This window comes from Pristis pectinata, chromosome 11, assembly GCF_009764475.1.
Source record: "Pristis pectinata isolate sPriPec2 chromosome 11, sPriPec2.1.pri, whole genome shotgun sequence".
NCBI classification, from domain to species: Eukaryota; Metazoa; Chordata; class Chondrichthyes; order Rhinopristiformes; family Pristidae; genus Pristis; species Pristis pectinata.
This window is the reverse complement of record NC_067415.1, coordinates 33,220,207-33,240,787: the sequence shown is the minus strand read 5'-3', so window position 1 is coordinate 33,240,787 and position 20,581 is coordinate 33,220,207. Positions and strand designations below refer to the sequence as shown.

Genomic DNA, 20,581 nt, shown 5'->3' with positions numbered 1-20,581 from the left:
CTATGTTAGACTATTGTTTATTGACTACAGCTCAGCCTTCAATACTATAATTCCAAACAAACTCTGAGACCTGGGACTCAACACCTCCCTTTGCAACTGGATCTTTGACTTCCTGATCAACAGACTGCAATCAGTAAGGATATTCCAGCATGATTTTTCTCAACACTGGTGCTCCACAAGGCTGTGTCCTCAGCCTCCTAATCTACTCCCTTTACACTCATGGCTGCATGGACAAATTCTGCTCTAACTCCATCTACAAGTCTGCAGGTGATACCACCATAGTGGTCTGTATCTCAGAGTACAGGAAAGAGATAGAGAGCTTAGTGACATGGTGTCATGACAACAACCTTTCGTTCAATGTCAGCAAAACAAAAGAGCTGGTCATTGACTTCAGGAAGGGGCGGGGGTGCACATGCACCTGTCTACATCAACGGTGCTGAGGTTGAGAGGGTTGAGAGATTCAAGTTCATAGGAGTGAACATCACCAACAGCCTCTCCTGGTCAAATCATGTAAATGCCATGGCCAAAAAAGCTGACCAGCACCTCTACTTCCTCAGGAGGCTAAAAAAATTTGGCATGTCCCCTTTGACACTCACCAACTTTTATCGATGCACCACAGAAAACATCCTATCTGGATGCATCACGGCTTGGTATGGCAACTGCTCTGCCCGAGACCACAAGAAACTGCAGAGAGTTGTGGACACAGCTCAGCACATCACGGAAACCAGCCTCCCCTCCATGGACCCTGTCTATACTCCTTGCTGTCTCGGTAAAACAGCCAGCATAATCAAAGACCCCACCCACCCGGGACATTCACTCTTGTCCCCTCTCCCATCAGGCAGAAGATACAAAAGCTTGAAAGTGCGTACCACCAGGCTCAAGGACAACTTCTATCCCGCTGTTATAAGACTATTGAACGGTTCCCTAGTACAATAAGACGGACTCTTGACCTCACAATATATCTTGTTATTGTCCTTATTGTCTACCTGCACGACACATTCTCTGTAGCTGTAACACTTTACTCTGCAATTCTGTATTGTTTTACCTTGTGCTACCTCAATGCACTGCGTAATGAATTGATCTGTATGAACGGTATGCAAAACACATTTTCAACTGTACCTCGGTACAAGTTAAAATAATAAACCAATTCCAATTCCATCTCCATCACTCCCCATCCACTCTCTCATCCACTCCCCATGGATGATGGTCACCACTTGACTAGGACACCAAGGGAAACTTGAAATCATTGCCAAAGAAGGAACTCCCCAATCTCAGGCAACATTCCCTTTCTTCCTTCCTTGTCAGGTAACACACATGGCTGCTAACACTAAAACTTGAAATCGACATCTGAAAAAAATCACACTTCCATTTTGGAACATATTGCCCTCTCTGTCTAATACTGCTATCACAGATTGACACCAAGTCAATCTCACCTGGATAAAATACTGAGGTGAGCTGGCATAGCTTGACCCAAACCCAATAAGACCCAAAGCCACTGGATATAGTCAGATTCACAGAGCTTGTATCTAGTAGTCAGACTCTAATTCAGGCCTAATCCAACCAGGATTACTGGCGGTATTTCTAGGACACTTCTGGTGACAGACACAGAATTTACTCTGGCTGAAAAATGTCATTTCTTTGCTACCCTCAGCCCTTCCACACATCATCATCCTATAAATTGTAATCATTAATCAACTGAAGGCTTCCAAGCACATTTAACTTTTAAGCCAAAATACTGCAGGTTCTGGAAATCTGATACAAAGTCATCAAACTGAAATTTTAACACTGTTTCCTTCTCCAAAGACACTGTCTGACCTGCCAAGTATTTCAAGCAATTTCCATTCTTGATTCAGGGATGATGTCTGCAATGAGTCTGGGATATAGGCCAATAATAGTAGTGCTGTGGGCACAATGAGAATAGATTTTGTGCAAAGTATTCAAGGGATAATTCTCCCAATGTGGACACCAGTCTCCAGATTTCAATGCCTAGCTCACTGAGAAGTGGTTAGTTCCATTTTCTTATTGCGGGACAATGAACAGAATAACTTAAATAGCATCTGAAATTGCTAAACAAGAGTCAACTATATTGATGTGAAACTGCAGTCACACCCGGATCAAACTGAGTAGGGACAATGGGACATTAGTGCGCAGGATGTTCTCTTTCAAACAATCCAACAGCTTCATGGTCACTTTACTGGTACTAGCTTTTATTTCTAGAATTTCTTCTTCAAACTGCAATGTTGGGATTTGAACTTAGTTTCTCTGTATTTTACTTGAATGCCAACACCCCCTTGTCTACGAGTCAGTATTATTAGTCTAGCAATCACTGCACTTACAAATCCACAGTGATCCAGCTGGAAGGTCAGGTAAACTCTCTGATGTCCTGGTGAACAGTTATCCCTCAACCAGCATCAGAAATGATTTGGTCATTGTTATATCATTGCTGGTGGAAACCAGCCCAGACCAAGTTAACTGCCAAGTTTCCTAAGCTATAATTCTGATTGCATTGCAAAAGTAATGCATCTGCTGTCGAATGTTTTGTGGTATCTGAAAGGTGCTGTATAAATGCAACTCTTCTTCTTTCATAGTGCAGCAAAATGAAAGACCAGGTACAGACACTACATCTGTAGATGCTGCCTAACCTGTTGAGTGCTTCTAGCATCTTCTATTCTTCTTTCAAATCTAGAGCATCTGCTTTATTTTTCAGGCTTTTTTCCCCACCTAGTTTTATCTAACATTTTTAATCACAGTAGTTGATCTTAGGGTTCTTAACTTTTAAAAAATGGGGACAAATTGTAAGTTGCAAGACCCAAACTACTAGAACAAAGGCAACACAGAGATAAAGCAACAACACGGAAAATAGGAAGAAAATATGGATTTAGCCTTCAGCTAATAATTATCCAATAATCAACAAATGTAAGTAACACATTGCTATAAAAATGAAATCTGATTAATTTAAAGAGTGAGCACAGACTGTACCAAAGTACCCCAGTAAGAATAAGAATACAAAATTCTCAAAATATTTTCATCTCTTATTGGAAAAAATCTTTTTCTAGACAAGTAGAGAAATTCAGTTATTAAAAGTTTGCAATCTGTGACTCATCATTGTGGAATGAAGATGATTCTTGGCAAGTCTCAAAAAGATTAGTTTCAAACTCTTGTACAAATTTGGTTACTAGCAGCTCTGTAATAATTATATACTTGATTTACTTAGAAGTGTGATGCTTTTTTGTCTATGCTGTGAACAAGCAGTAACTTTATGAAGAAATTTGCCTCTTTGACCATATTTAGCCTAAAGCTTGTAAGCAATATGACCTTACTGAATTCAGAAACATATCTTATTTTCTTCTCCAAATTCACAACAATGATTTTCTAAATTTATAGAAAAGACAAGAAAAATATGGAATAAGTTTTCAGGTAAAATTTGACACAACCAAAAAATATAACACAGTATCTTTTGAAACTAATAATGAATATTTCTTCCCAAATGAAGGACAAGATGATGCTTTATGACACAGAAAAGAATTCCAGCCCAATCCTGGAATGTAGCCTTCGACTGAATCAATACTGATTTTCTTTTCCCAATGAGAACATTCAACATTAGAATGTAATCCATGAAGACTACTATCTTTTAGAACACTAATGACACAAATCATTCATGGTAACATTTTATGTGCTCTTGACCTTAGCCTGGCAAAATTTTTAAAAAATCAAAAATCAAAAGGGGCTTTTTATTTTAAAATTGAAATTATGGAAGATTGTAATTAAATAAAGGATTTACTTCTACATCAACATCTTTCACTCCATTAAAATGCTGTTCTAGGAAATGAACCTGATAAGTGTAATTTGATTGTTCAATTAACAACAAGGAACAACAAGATGTACTTTTAAAGTTAATACTTTTCAATTATACAAACCAGTAGAAAAAAAATTAGACACCCACACCAAACTCCCAAGAAGAGTTAATGTGATACAACACTAGGGTTCTGATGAAAGATCATTGGAGGTTCCAAACAAAAAAATGGACCTGTTAAGTTCTTTCTTTAATATTACTGAATGTATTCATGCCACTTCCCTTCCCTTGGTTAATGATTCTTCCTTTATCTAGCTCCATTTTGGGAATATGCCATTCTTTGATATCTGTTATAAGCCAACCTTGTCCATTCTTCTCTTATCTTCATTTACACTCCTTTCAATTCAGTATATAGTATTCACTGTTCATCGATCCTCTCTGTATTGGGAAAACTAAACATGATCACTTTGCTAAATCCCAAGCATTATCCACTGTCTCTAGTCACTAATCATGTTAAATTCTTTGGTTCAATCCCGCGATCCCTCTATCTTTGGCTTCCTTCACCATTTCAGCCAAGCTTTAAGTAAATGTGACAAACAGCACTTTACAGCCTTCCAGACACACCAAGTCCAATAACTTCAGATCTTAAGTACTGCTCCCACATTTTCAGAAGGCAGGTGTCAGATAAGTCTCTGCCATTGCCAGTTACATTTCTACCAGACCTCAACTTTTCACATGTACAGTATATTATCTTTCAACATAAGCAGTGCTAATTCAGCCCATGAGAGTCCATGCTAGCTCTCAGAGCAATTCCATCAACTTCATTCAACTGCCCCAATTTTCCTACCACTCAACTACACCTCACTTACACAGTTGTCCATTTGATGTTTTTGGGATGTGGGAGGACAGCGGAGCACCTGGGGAAAGACCACATGCTCACAGAAGGTCACCAGTGCAAACTCCACACATATGGCACTGGATAACAGAATAAACCTTGGCAGCTGGAGCTGAGAGACGGCAACACTACCTGCAGTGTCACTGTGTCACCCCTTTTATTTCTTTACTTGTCATATTGTAATCTGCCTTTGTCTTGCACCATCAAATAAGTTATTCATTAATCAATCTCTTCTCTCTTCTGAATATCACATGCTAGCGAGGCAAGAAATAGGATGATACTATAGGTGAATGTGTGGCAAAGGAACCGTTGCAGGGGTGAGGGATTCAGGGATCTGGAACATTGGGTTCCCTTTCAGGGCAGGTGAGATTTGTCCAAGGAGGATGGGTTGCAATTAAAGCGGGGGAGAGCACCAACATCCTCACATAGAGCTTTGCTAGTGTTACCTGGGATGGTTTAAACTAGCATGGCAGGGGTGGGAAGCAGAGCAGTAGGTCAGCAAGTGGAGGGATTGAAGGGAAGGTCAAGGTTAGGTCATACAAATCTGAAAAGAAGAACAGGTAAGGCCAGGTTAATGAGCATGGCGCGGCCGATGGGCTGAAGTGTATTTATTTCAATGCAAGGAGCATCACAGGTAAGGGAGACAAACTTAGAGCCTGAATTAGTACAGGGAACTATGACATTGTAGCCATTCCAGAAACTTGGTTGAGAGGTCAGGGCTGGCATCTCGATGTTCCTAAATTCAGATGCTCAATGTCAGTAAAATTAAAGAGCTGATTGTTGATGTCAGGAAGGGGAAGGAGGACGAACATGTGTCGGTTTACATTGGGGGAATGGTGGTGGAGAGAGTCAGCAACTTTAAATTCCTGGGCGTTAACATATCAGATGACCTGTCCTGCGCCCAGCGCATAAACGAAATCACAGTGAAGGTCTGCCAGCATCTTTACCTTCTTAGGAGGTTAAAGAGGTTCGACCTGTCACTGAACGCTCTAACAAACTTCTACGGATGTACTGTTCAAAGTATCCTGATTGGTTGCATCATGGTCTGGTATGGCAATCCTGATGTGCAGGAACATAAGCCGCAGAGGGTAGTGGACTCTGCGCAATGCATCACAGGCTCTGCCCAATGCAACACATCACAGGCAACTTTTTTTTTAATACACAGAAAGTGATAGGTGCCTGAGGTGCCCGGAACACACTGCCAGGGGAAGTGGTGAAGGCAGATATGATAGCAATGTTTAAGAGGCGTTTTGACAGACACACAAGGCTGCATCCTCAGCCCCCTACTTTACTTCCCATACAGTCACGACTGCATGACCAGATTCTGCTTTAACTCCATCTACAAATCTGCAGATGACACCACTGTAGTGGGCTGAATCTCAAATAGCGATGAGTCGGAGTACAGGAAGGAGACAGAAAGCCTACCGACATGGTGTCATGACAGTGTCAATGTCAGCAAAACAAAATAGCTGATCATTGATTTCAGGAAGTGGGGCAGTGCACACACTCCTGTTTACATCAATGGTGCTCAGGTCAAGACGGTTGAGAGCTTTAGGTTCCTAGAAGTGAACATTAACAATAGTCTGTCCTGATCCAACCGCATATATATTGAAAGTGCACGAGCGCCTCTACTTCCTCAGGAAGCTAAAGAAATTCAGCACGTCCCCATTGACTCTCACCAATTTTTATCGATGCACAATGGAAAGCATCCTATCCGGATGCATCACAGCTTGGTATGGCAACTGCTCTGCCCGAGACCACAAGAAACTGCAGAGTTGTGGACACAGCTCAGCACATCATGTAAACCAGCCTCCCCTCCACAGACTCTGTCTACACTTCACGCTGCCTCGGTAAAGCTGCCAACATAATCAAAGACCCGTCCCACCCCGGACATTCTCTCTTCTCCCCTCTTCCATTGGGCAGAAGATACCAAAGCTTGAGAACTCGTACCACCAGCTCAAGGACAGCTTCTATCCCACTGTTATAAGACTATTGAATGGACCTCTTGTACTATAAAATGGACTCTTGACCTCACAATCTACCTCGTTATGGCCTTGCACCTTATTGTCTGCCTGCACTGCACTTTCTCGGTAACACTATATTCAGCATTCTGTTATTGCTTTTCCTTTGTATTACCTTGATGTATTGATGTGATGAAATGATCTCTACGGATGGCATGCAAAACAGTTTTTCCACTGTACCTCGGTGCATGTGACAATAATAAACCAATTTATGTGAACAGGCTGGGAACTGAGGGATATAGAGTATGTGCAGGCAGATATGCAATTTAAATCTGCATCAAGACTCTCACAAACATTGTCGACAGAAGGGCCCGATCCTGTGCTGTACAGCAAAGGCATGATAAAATTCCTTAAATTTCACAAGAGTTCAAGTTTGAAGATAACCAGTCAAGCCTATTGTTGGTTTGCAAACCCAAATGTTGGTTTGTAAAATCACCAAAAAGATACTTAGCTGGGAAATTAGTTCTGAATGACTGTGGTTAAAAGAAAGCTACTTGAAACTCTAAAATCCTCATGTTTTTCTGATGTCAGTTCTTTGTAACTTACAAAATCCATTTACACTATGCTGATTCTACAGTGCTCAAGTTTCAATCACAGAGTTTTGATGTTACATTGCTTTGTATTATGTGCCATAGTGTTTTGCAAGGCCACTTCATTACAAAATGCTCAATGTGAAACTCTTGTGCAAAGAAAAAGCCATGAATTAACAGCTGCTAATAGCATACAAATTTACTGCTCAAACTCAAATTCTGTGCAAAAATCAAAAATGACTTTTTAAAAAGTTAACAATAGGACTCCCTAATTCTGGCACATCACAATCCTAGTGTGGATGGTAAGAACAGAAAGAGGAATGGGGTGAATAAGAAAGTGCACCTTAATCTAGTTATCTTTCCAAACAATATTACTGACAATGAGGTAATGACAGCTGGTGTAGGTAGGGATCCAGGAGGGACAGAAGCAACATTTTAGACTTCTTTCCCAGCACAAAAGAAACAATCATACCACAAGTTGATCAATGTTCCAAGAGTTATAATAAGCAGGAATGATAGTTCTTGACTACTATCTACATGAAATACATACGACTGTCATCTAATTTACCAAATACACATATTTTTATTGCAAATCTCCTATGACATTTTGTTTAATATGCTTTAAAGATCTACCTGCAAAGTATGTATGGATTCCCTTTAAGTATTCAATATCTTTTCTAAAAGTAAAATTTCTTCAACATAAATTTAGGTTGTAGAAGAAAAGACATTGATTCGAACACATGTATCAGGAAATCAGAAGTTAGGAAACAACAGATTCTGCTGTTGGTGGGTGCTTTGAAGGCAAAGGATTTGGGTGGGATGGTAGGATGAGAGGCACAGCAGCAGTATATCTGGAGGTTGTTAGAGCAATAGGGAGCTATCAAATAAGATATCTTTATGAGTCACATGCCCATCGAAACACACAGTGAAATGCATCTTTTGTGTAGAGTGTTCTGGGGACAGCCCACAAGCGTCACCATGCTTCTGGCGCCAACATAGCATGCCCACAACCTCCTAACCTGTACGTCTTTGGAATGTGGGAGGAAACCCACGCAGACACAGGGAGAACATATAAACTCCTTACAGACAGCAGGCGGAATTGAACCTGGGTCGCTGGCGCTGTAATAGTGTTACACTAACCGCTACACTACCATGCCATGCCTGATATTGAATGTAGATACACCCAGAGAAGGGGACAAATGCATTATTGAAAGACATAGACTATTTAGAAGTGACAAAAAATAAATTAGTGTAACCCTGTCAAAGCGGGTACTAGGAAGCAAAAGTGCTTCAAAGGAGGTGGTGAATCTACCTAAAGTCAGGATGTTAGGATACAGAATGTTAGGATAGGGGATGAGGTATATAGGAACATGTCTAAGATAGTATGTAGTGAAGATGGTAAGAAGGATAGACAGGTGGAAAGCCAGGATAATCTGCTGAACAATAGAAGTACAACAAAATTAATAGCAGATACCGGACTAAACGTACTATATTTAAATGCACGTAGCATTAGGAGTAGAGTAGATGACCTAGTGGCACAACTACAGGTTAATAAATACGACATTGTGGCAATCACCGAGTCATGGCTTTATGATGGATGTGATTGGGAACTGAATGTCCAGGGGTACACAGTGTATGGGAAGGATAGGCGGGTAGGCAGAGGGGGAGGTGTGGCCATGATGGTTAGTAGTGATATAAAATTAATAGAAAGGAAGGATATTGGGTCAGAGGAGGTGGAATCCTTGTGGGTGGAGCTAAGAAATAGCAAGGGTAAAAGGACAATAGTAGCAGTCATATATAGGCCCCCTAATAGCAGTCAGCAAGTGGACGATAAGTTGCAGTTTGAGATAGAAAAAGCATGCCAGAGTGACAATGTGAAGATAATAATGGGGGATTTTAACATGAAGGTGGACTGGGAAATCCAGAATGGCAGTAGTACTCAGGAGAGGGAGTTTGTGGAATGTCTAAGGGACGTTTTTCTAGAGCAACTTGTTGAAGAGCCCACCAGGGGATCGGCTGTTTTGGATTGGGTGCTGTGTAATGAACCGGAGGTGATTAGGGAACTAAAGGTAAAGGAACCACTAGGAACCACTGATCACAATATGATTGAGTTCAGTTTCAAGTTTGAGAAAGAGAAGCTGATAACTGGTGTATCAATATTTCAGTGGAACAAAGGAAATTACAATGGTATGAGAGAGGAGTTGGCCCTAATTGATTGGAAGAGTAAGCTGGCTGGAGGGACGGCAGAGGAGAAATGGAAGGAATTTCTACAGGAAATAAGGAAAATGCAGGATAGATATATTCCAAGAAAAAATAAGGTTTTGAATGGAAAAAAGGCACAAATGTGGATAACGAGAGAGGTGAAGGCTAAAATAAAAGCAAAAGGGGCGGCGTACAAAGAAGCAAAAATTAGTGGGAAAACAGAAGACTGGGAAGCTTTTAAAAACCTGCAGAGAGAAACTAAGAAGGTCATTAGGAAAGAAAAGATGAATTATGAAAGGAAGTTGGCGGATAACATTTGAAAGGATACTAAGAGTTTTTTTAAATACATAAGGAGTAAAAAAAAGGCACGGGTTGATATAGGACCAACTGATAACGGTGCAGGAGCTATTATAATGGATGATAGAGAGATGGCAGAGGAATTGAATGAATATTTTGCATCGGTCTTCACCGTGGAGGACATCAGCAATGTGCCGGTTAGTCAGGAGTCTCATGAAATGGAACTGAGTTCAGTTAAGATTACTAGGGAGAAGGTGCTAGGAAAACTAAATGGGCTAAAGACTGATAAGTCTCCAGGACCGGATGAGGTGCATCCCCGAGTTCTGAAGGAGGTGGCTTTAGAGATAGCAGAGGCATTGGCAATAATTTTCCAGGAAATGATAAGATTCCGGCATGGTTCCAGAGGACTGGAGGGTTGCAAATGTAGTTCCATTGTATAAGAAAGGTGGGAGGCAGCATAAAGGAAATTACAGACCTATTAGTCTGACGTCAGTGGTGGGAAAATTATTGGAATCTATCCTCAAGGATGGGGTTACGGAATACCTAGAGGCGCAAGGCAAGATAGGTCCTAGCCAACATGGTCTTGTGAAGGGAAGATCCTGCCTGACCAACCTATTGGAGTTTTTTTGAAGAAATCACAAGTAGGGTGGATAAGGGAGAGGCGGTAGATGTTGTGTATTTAGACTTTCAAAAGGCCTTTGATAAGATGCCTCACAAGAGACTGATTAATAAGATGAGAGGTCATGGAATTACGGGCAGGATAACAGAATGGGTGGAGCATTGGCTGGTTGACAGGAAGCAAAGAGTGGAAATAAAAGGATCTCGTTCTGGTTGGTTACCGGTTACTAGTGGTGCGCCGCAGGGGTCGGTGTTGGGACCGCTCCTTTTTACCTTGTACATTAACGATTTGGATAATGGAATAAATGGTTTCGTGGCTAAGTTTGCGGATGACACCAAGATAGGGGGAGGAGTAGGGGGTATTGAAGAGATAGGAAGGTTGCAGAGGGACCTAGACAGTTTAGGAGAATGGGCAAGGAAATGGCAGATGAGATTCAATGTTGAGAAATGTGCAGTTGTACACTTTGGAAGCAGAAATAAGCGGGCAGATTATTATCCAGGAGGAGAGAAAATCCAAAGCACGGAAGTACAAAGGGACTTGGGGGTACTCGTGCAGGATACCTTAAAGGTTAACCACCAGGTCGGATCGGTGGTAAAGAAAGCGAATGCTATGTTGGCATTCATTTTGAGAGGTATAGTGTATAAAAGTAAGGAAGTGTTGATGATGCTCTACGGGGCACTAGTGAGGCCTCATTTGGAATATTGTGCGCAGTTTTGGGCCACACATCTTAGGAAGGATGTGCTGACGTTGGAGAGGGTTCAGAGGAGATTTACGAGGATGATTCCAGGAATGAAAGGGCTTACGTATGAGGAGCGTTTGTCGGCTCTTGGACTGTACTCACTGGAGTACAGAAGAATGAGAGGGGACCTCATAGCGACATTTAAAATATTGATAGGAAAGGACAGAGTAGATGTGGCTAGGCTGTTTCCCTTGGTGGGTGAGTCCAGGACCAGAGGGCACAATCTTAGAATTAGAGGGTACAGTTTCAAAACAGAAATGAGGAAAAATTTCTTTAGCCAGAGGGTGGTGAATTTGTGGAACTCCTTTCCACGTACAGCAGTGGAGGCCAGATCAGTGGGGGTGTTCAAGGAGGAGATAGATAGATATCTAAATAATCTGGATATCAAGGGATAAGGCCGGAAATTGGGATTAGAATAGGTTTTTTTTTCTTTTTTTTTCTTTTTTCTTTCCCCCATTCCCCATTTCTATTTTCCCTTTCCTTGGAGCAGACTCGATGGGCCGAATGGCCTGCTTCTGCTCCCTTGTCTTGTGAAAGAGACACCTGCATGCCACACAAAATGAAAGTTACCACATGGATGTGATGGACCACCAAGCAACACTTGGAGGAGAAGCTATACTGAGACAATGGCAAACCTGAACAAGAAGGAAACTATTTTAAATCAGATACTTCTATTAACCTGAAACATAATCAGATGACCTTGCAGCTTAGGAGCAAATTTGGCAAATACCAGACATCTACTACTGGAGCCAAAGATGCCATAAGAGGCCATACTCAAACTGATCTGCTGTTGGCAATCCTGAAAACATGCATAAAATGGATGTGTGAGCATAAGTGAGTTAGTGATCAGTAGAGCTCTTGCCTCACAGCTCCAGCAACCTGGGTTTGAACTTGAACTTCTGGTGCTGTGTGGATTTTGCACATTCTCTCAGTGACCTCTGGCTGCTCTGGTTTCCTCCCACATCCCAAACATTGAAAGTTTAATTAGCCACAGTAAGTTGTCATTTGTGTCTTGGAGAATGCTAGAACCTGGGGGAAGTTGATCAGAACATCGGCAGAATGGGATTAGCGTAAATGGGTGCTTGATAGTCAGCACAGACTTGGTGAACTGAGTTGGTTCCGTGCTGTGTGACTGTTGTGCCTAAATATAAAACTTAACACAAGACTCAGAAATAACTATCGGGAACCAGACACATAATTTTTGAATTCAAATAAACAAGGGACTATTGTTTTACATTACAATTCAGTTGCTTTCTACAATACACAAAAAGTATTGGAGGAATTCAGCAGGTCAGGCAGCATCTATGGAGGGAAGGAAACAGTCGACTTTTTGGGCGGAGACCCTTCATCAGGACTGGAGAGGAAGAGGGCAGAAGCCAGAATTAGAAGGTGGGGGGAGGGGGAGGGGCCAGTCGACTGTTTCCTTCCCTCCATAGATGCTGCCTGACCTGCTGAGTTCCTCCAGCACTTTTTGTGTATTGCTCCAGATTCCAGCATCTGCAGAATTTCTTGTGTCTCAGTTGGTTTCTGTCTTTTCAAATTTTGAGCAATTGCAGTTTTAACTTTCTTAATCAGCTGCATTGGTTATATCGTAGCGTTTACTGAAAATATTAGGAAAAGCGTCACCACAATCAAATTATGAAGCTCAGTTTAAGAAACTATTCCCAGCCTACAACAAATTCACTTCTGAGCTCTAAGGCGAATGTTCAGTGCTGGGAAGTGGAACTCGATTTTGTAGTGACTATTCAGATGTAGAGATGGTTAACGTGGAGGGAGGCGACATTTCGTGGGTCGTTCAAAGTCGGATCGATGACTTTTTCACCGGATTTAACCTCAAATACCGTTCGCTCGGTGATACTCAGTTTGAAATGTTAAGGGATTCAGGCCGCAACCTCTACCATCGGCAGGGGCGGCTGAAGATGCTGCATTCAGAGACGCGCGGTCACCGCCGAGTAAATACCTTGGCAGCAGCCTCCTCCCTCACTCTCCGTTTAAATTCTCTTCTCTCCGCCAGTGTTTTCTCACTTTCAAACCTGCCCCCGTACTCCGCCATGGTGCCGCCACCGCCACCCTCCCCTTACGGCAGCCGCACAGCGACCAAACGCAACGTCGTGAGGAGTCACCCAGTGGGCGCGCATGCGCACCCCGGGTGACCCAAAGACGGAAACCTGTTAAACTGCAGCAGTCGCCCTGATTTGAGCCAGAATCATCTAACAGCGCAGGAAACCATTCAATCCACTTATGTTAGTTCCTAGCCATTTAATCTATATCATAAATCACAGCTGCAGAAAGGGAAGATGTCCTGGGGGGATCGTCAACTGAGTCAGTGCGGGTGGAGGTCAGAAACAGGAAGGGAGCCATCACTCTATTGGGAGTATTCTACAGACATCCCCCCCCCCCCCCCCCCCCCCCCCCCCCCCCCCCCCCCCCCCCCCCCCCAATAGCAACAGAGATGCTGATTTTGGAAAGGTGTAAAAAAATAACAGGGTTGTTGTCATGGGTGATTTCAACTTTCTTAATATTGATTGGCATCTCCTTAGTGCAAAAGGTTTGGATGGGACAGAATTTGTTAAGTGTGTCCAGGAAGGATTCCTGACACAATATGTAGACGGCTGACTAGAGGAGAGACCATTCTGGATCTGGTACAAGGCAATGAACCTGGCCAGGTGTCAGATCTCTCGGTGGGTGAGCATTTCAGAGACAGTGACCACAACTCCCTGACCTTTACCCCTTGCCCTGAAGAGGGATAGGAACAGATGGTATGGGAAAGTATTTTAAGCTGTCTTTATTAGTCACATGTACATTGAAACACACAGTGAAATGCATCTTTTGCATAGTGTTCTGGGGGCAGCCCGCAAGTATCGCCACTCTTCTGGCACCAACATAGCATGCCCACAACTTCCTAACCTGTACGTCCTTGGAATATAGGAAAAAACTGGAGCACCCAGAGGAAACCCACGCAGTCACGGGGAGAACAAACAACTCCTTAGAGACAGCGGCTGGAATTGAACCCGGGTCGTTGGCGCTGTAATAGTGTTGTGCTAATCGCTACACTACGATGCTATTAGGCAGGAACTTGGGAGTGTAAATTGGGAGCAGATATACTCGGAAATGCAAAATGGAAATGTGGAGGTTGTTTAGAGATCACTTGAAGGTTCTGGATAGGTTTGTCCCACTGAGGCAGGAAAAGGATGGTAGGGTGAAGTAACCATGGTTGACGAGAGATGTGGAATATCTAGTGAAGAGGATGAAAGAAACTTATTTAAGGTTCAGACAGGATTCTAGAGAATTACAAGGAAGCCAGGAAGGAGCTTAAGAATGGACAGGAGAGCCAGCAGGGGGCACAAGAAGGCCTTGCCAGGTAGGATTAAGGAAAGCCCCAAAGTGTTCTACTTGTATGTGAAGAACAGGAGGATGACTAGAGTGAAGGTAGGACCAATTAGGGATAGAAGAGGAAACATGTGCCTGAAGTCAGATGGGGTACTGAAGATTGCTTCAGTATTCACCTGTGAGGACAGCATAAAATAGGCTGAAAGCTAGATCATGTCAATGTTAAGAAAGAGGATGTGCTGGAATTTTTGAAAAAACATTAGGATAGATAAGTTCCCAGGGCCAGACAGGGTATATCCCAGGATACTACGGGAAGCGAGGGGAGAGATTTCTGAGCCCTTGGCGATGATCTTTGCATCCTCACTGGCCACAGGAGTAGTACCAGATGATTGAAGGGTGGCAAATGTTATTCCTTTTTTCAAGAAAGGGAGTAGGAATAACCCTGGGAATTATAGACCCGTAAGTCTTACTTCAGTGGTGGGAAAATTATTGGAAAAGGTTCTTAGGGACAGGATTTATGAGCATTTGGAGAAGCATAGTCTGATTAGGGATAGTCAGCATAGCTTTGTGAGGGGCAGGTTATGCCTCATGAGCCTGATTGAATTCTTTGAGGATGTGACAAAGCACATTGATGAGGGTAGAGCAGTGGATGTGGTGTGTAAGACATTTGATAAGGTTCCTCATGATAGGCTCATTAAGCAGGTTGGGAGGCATGGGACCCAGGGAAACTTGGCTGTGTGGATTCAGAATTGGCTTGCCTATAGAAGGCAGAGGGCGGTTGTAGATGGAGTGTATTCTGCCTGGAGGTTGGTGACCAGTGGTGTTCTGCGGGGATTTGTTCTGGGACCCCTGCTCTTTGTGATTTTTATGAATGACTTGGATGTGGAAGTGGAAGGGTGGGTCAGTAAGTTTGCAGAAGACACGAAGGTTGATGGTGTTGTGGATCGTGTAGAATGTTATTGGGGGTTACAATGGGACATTGATAGGATGCAGAGCTGGGCTGAGGAGTGACAAATGGAGTTCAACCTGGAAAAGTATGAAGTGATTCACTTTGGAAGGTTGAATTTGAAGGCAGAATACAGGGTTAATGGCAAGATTCTTAGCAGTGTGGAGGAACAGTTATTATTTTTCATCCATCGATACAGAGACCAGCAGACAGTGCCCCTCTTTCTCCTCTCTCCTCCTGACTCTGACTGAACCAAAACATCAACACATCGTTATCTCCTGTTGTTGTCGTAATAACGCCACACACACACAACTGTACTGTCTTAAAGGGACATTCCCCAAATAGTAACCTAATCCATAACACTATGCAAAAGATGCATTTCACTGTGTGTTTCAATGTCCATGTGACTAATAAAGATATCAGTTCTGGTTGCCCCACTATAGAAAGGATGTGGAAGCTTTAGAAAGGGTTCAGAGATTTACCAGGATGCTACCTGGATCAGAGAGCATGGCTTATGAGGATAGGTTGAGCAAGTTTGGGCTTTTCTCTTTGGAGCAAAGGATGATGAGAGATGACCTGATAGAGGTGTACAAGATGATAAGAGGCATAGATTGAGTGGACAGCCAGAGGGTTTTTCCCAGGGCAGAAATGGCTAACACAAGGGGGCATAATTTTAAGGTGATTTAATGTTCTGTATTCTATATAAGTATTTAACTCATTCATGTGAATATCTTTACCGATAATAAATATATTAACTTGCATTAAATGAATACTTATGACCTTATAAAACTTCCCAAATACAGGATCAAAATTTGGCAGAGCCAATAAAGTATTTGTAATTTGTATTTAAGGTGTGCTGGACACTAAGGTTTGCGTCAAAAAGCAGTTGGGAAATCTAAAATATGAGAATACTGGAAATATTCAAAATGTCGTTCAGCACTTTCTCTTTCCATAGCTGCTGCAGGCCTGTTGAGAATGCTGAATTAAATGAGATTTAAGAAGCATCTCACAGGATGATATTGTCTTTTTGGCTGATGTCACTTCTGGAATGCCAGTAATAGTGTGAGAACAGGAAGAAAATAAGTTGTAAGCCATTTGCTGGCTGGTTTTGACTAGGTTTTGCAACATAACATCCCAACTCTTATAATTCCATGCCCCAACCCGTGAAGGCAAGCATGCCATATGCATTCTTCATCACCCCATCGACCCATTGCCTCTTTCAAGAAACTATGGACAGACCCCTAGGTCTTTCTGTTCATCAACATTCCTTAGTGCCCTACCATTTACTGTAGGTGCCTTGCCCCTTTTTGACTTCCAGGGATTAAATTCCATCTGCCAATGCTCCACCCAACTTTCCACCCATTTCCTGCTGTAACTTTAGACAACATTCCTCACTATCCACAACACCAATCTTCTTGTCATTTGCAAACTTACTAATCATATCTCCTACATTCAAATCCAAGTCATTAATATACATCACAAACCAAAAGGTACCAGCGTCAATCCCTGTGGGATACCACTCGTCTCACACGTCCAGTCAGCCTACCAAATGGAACCTTGTCAAAGTCCATACAGTGAACACCCTGCCTTCATCAATCTCTTTTGCTACAACCTTAAAAAAATTAAATTACTGAGGTAGGATTTGCCTACACATAGCCATACTGATTTATCCCCTGCTTTTAGAAATGCACATGAATTATTGGAGAAAACCCTAAGGGACAGGATTTTCCTGCCACTGATAAGATTCACTGGCCTGTAGTTAACCTGGCTTATCCCTGCCCTTCTTAAAAGGATTAACATTAGCAATCCAACATCTAATTGTTTAAATCTTGCATGTAGAGATTTATTGAACTTGATTTTTTTTTCCTTTTAGATATCACATCAACATTCTACTTAATTATATTTAATATTCTCCATATAGTTCTGGACTCCATATCATTAGAGAACATGGAGGTATTAAAGGTATAACAAGATTACAAGGATGATACCAAACTGATGTGATAACTAACAAGAAGGTCTGAATGCTACATTTTTTTTCCTCAAGAGTTGTTGCCAAATAGGGGTCTAAATTTTGGAAGGAATTTGGAATTTTGAACATTTGAAGACGTTTCTACTAGTGGGAGGAACCAAAACTACAATTTACAAATACAAGACAGTTACTAATAAATTCAACAGGGAATTCATAAGAAGCCCCTTCATCCAGAGAATAGTGAGAATGTGAAGCTCACTGCAACATGAAGCTGATTATATGCGTCTGTGCTGTCTTCTCAGAGATAAAACATCCTGATGTACGGGCGGCCTCCACGTTACAGGGAGGTCGCCTTCCTAGAAAATTGCACATATCACGATTTTCCGTAACTTGAATCCGCATCATCTGCCTATGTGTCAAGAAATGAGAGTTGAAAAAATATTTGTTGGTTAATTTACTCACCCCCCCCCCCCCAAAAAAAATTCAGTGCGAGCGAATTCAATTCCACTTCTCAAATTGTGGGTAGTGATTTGTGAATATATAGAACCATAGAACAATACAGCACAATACAGGCCCTTCGGCCCACCATGTTGTGCCGACCTTTAATCCACGCCTAAGACTATCTAACTTCTTCTTCCCACATATCCCTCTATTTTAAATTCCTCCATATGCTTATCTAACAATCTCTTGAACTTGACCAACGTACCTGCCTCCACCATCGCCCCAGGCAGCGCATTCCATGCACCAACCACTCTCTGGGTGAAAAACCTTCCTTTGATATCTCCCTTGAACTTCCCAATCATTACTTTAAAGCCATGCCCTCTTGTATTGAGCATTGGTGCCCTGGAAAAGAGGCACTGGCTGTCTACTCTATTCCTCTTAATATTTTGTATACCTCTATCATGTCTCCTCTCATCCTCCTTCTCTCCAAAGAGTAAAGCCCTAGCTCCCTTAGTCTCTCCTCATAATCCATACTCTCCAATCCAGGCAGCATCCTGGTAAATCTCCTCTACACCCTTTCCAACGCTTCCACATCCTTCCTATAATGAGGAGACCAGAACTGGACACAGTATTCCAAGTGTGGTCTAACCAGAGTTTTGTAGAGCTGCAATCATTACCTCGCGGCTCTTAAACTCGATCCCACGACTTATTAAAGCCAACATCCCATAAGCTTTCTTAACTACCCTATCCACCTGTGAGGCAACTTTCAGTGATCTCTGGATATGAATCCCCAGATCCCTCTGCTCCTCCACACTACCCAGTATCTTGCCATTAACCTTGTACTCTGCCTTGGAGTCCATCCTTCCAAAGTGTACCACCTCACACTTCTCTGGATTGAACTCCATCTGCCATTTCTCAGCCCAGCTCTGCATTCTATCAATATCCCTCTGCAAGCTTCGACAGTCCTTCACACTATCCACAACACCACCAACCTTTGTGTCATCTGCAAACTTGCTAACCCACCCTTCTACCCCCTCGTCCAAGTCATTAATAAAAAATCACAAAAGGTAGAGGTCCCAGAACCGATCCTTGTGGGACACCACTAGTCACAGCCCTCCAATCTGAATGCACTCCCTCTCCACAACCTCTGTTTTCTACAGGCAAGCCAATTCTGAATCCACACAGCCAAGCTTCCCTGGATCCCATGCCTTCTGACCTTCTGAAGAAGCCTACCATGTAGAACCTTGTCAAACGCCTTACTAAAATCCACAGAGACCACATCTACTGCACTACCCTCAATCTTCCTGGTCACCTCCTCAAAGAACCATATCAGGCTTGTGAGACATGATCTGCCCTTCACAAAGCCATGCTGGCTGTCCCTAATCAGTCCATGATTCTCTAAATGCTCATAGATCCTCTCTCTTACAATCCTTTCCAACAGCTTGCTCACCACAGACGTAAGGCTCACTGGTCTGTAATTCCCTGGACTATCCCTACTACCTTTTTTTAAATAAGGGGACATTTGCCACCCTCCAATCCTCTGGTACCATTCCCGTGGACAACGAGGACTCAAAGATCCTAGCCAACGGTCCAGCAATCTCCTCCCTCACCTTGCGGAACAGCCTGGGGAATATTCCGTCTGGCCCCGGGGACTTACTTGTCCTAATATTTTCTAACGGCTCCAACACATCCTCTCTTGACATCTACATGCTCCAGAATATTAACCTTACCAACACTGTCCTTAGCGTCATCAAGGCCCCTCACTTTGGTGAATACTGAAGAGAAGTATTCATTGAGAGCCTCACCCACTTCCACAGCTTCCAGGCACATCCTCCCACCTTTGTCTCTAATCGGTCCTACCTTTACTCTCATCATCCTTCTGCTCTTCACGTATGTGAAAAAAGCCTTGGGATTCTCCATAACCCTACTTGCCAAAGCCTTTTCATGTCCCCTTCTTGCTCTCCTCAGCCCCTTCTTAAGTTCCCTTCTTGCTACCCTATATTCCTCATGAGCCCTATCTGATCCTTGCTGCTTACGCCTTATGTATGCTGCCTTCTTCCTAACTGGTTGTTCCACCTCTCTTGTCACCCATGGTTCCTTCACCCTGCCATTCTTTCTCTGCCTCAATGGGACAAATTTATCCCTAACATCCTGCAAGAGATCCCTGAACAACAACCACATCTCCATAGTACATTTCCCTTCAAAAATGTCATCCCAATTTACACTCGCAAGTTCTAGCCTTACAGCCTTATAATTTGCCCTTCCCCAATTAAATATCTTCCTGTCCTCTTTGCTCCTATCCTTGTCCATGACAATGCTAAAGTTTAAGGAACGGTGGTCACTGTCCCCCAAATGCTCACCGTCCCCCAAATGCTCACCCACCGAGAGATCTGTCACCTGACCTGGTTCATTACCTAATACTAGATCTAATATGGCATTCCCTCTAGTTGGCATGGACACACTTAAACTCTGCCCCGTCTAAACCTTTGGCACTAAGCAGGTGCCAATCAATATTTGGGAAGTTGAAGTCTCCCATGATAACCACCGTTATTCTTGCACCTTTCTAAAATCTGCCTCCCAATCTGCTCCTCAGTATCCCTGCTGCAACCGTGGGGCCTATAGAATACTCCTGGTAGAGTAACTGCTCCTTTCTTGTTCCTAACTTCCACCCATACTGACTCTAGAGAGGAGTGTGTGTGTGTGTGTGTGTGTGTGTGTGTGTGTGTGTGTGTGTGTGTGTGTGTGTCTGTCTGTCTGTCTATATACACACACTATATAAATATACACACACACACATAT

The 20,581-nt window shown here is 42.7% G+C and overlaps 1 protein-coding gene across 3 annotated transcripts in view; it reads right to left on the bottom strand.

Annotated features, from left to right (window-relative positions):
• The window catches only part of cwf19l2 (CWF19 like cell cycle control factor 2), an 83,140-nt gene extending 69,939 nt beyond the window's left edge, over nucleotides 1-13,201 (bottom strand). Inside the window, exon 1 of one of the 3 annotated variants that reach the window (XM_052026109.1) lies at nucleotides 13,057-13,201. In XM_052026109.1, coding sequence (XP_051882069.1) covers nucleotides 13,057-13,149 — 93 coding nt within the window. In that variant the 5' untranslated portion in view covers nucleotides 13,150-13,201. The remainder of the gene's footprint in view (nucleotides 1-13,056) is intronic. The other 2 variants (XM_052026110.1, XM_052026111.1) reach the window with 2 other exon arrangements.
• Between the last annotated feature and the right edge of the window lie 7,380 nt (nucleotides 13,202-20,581).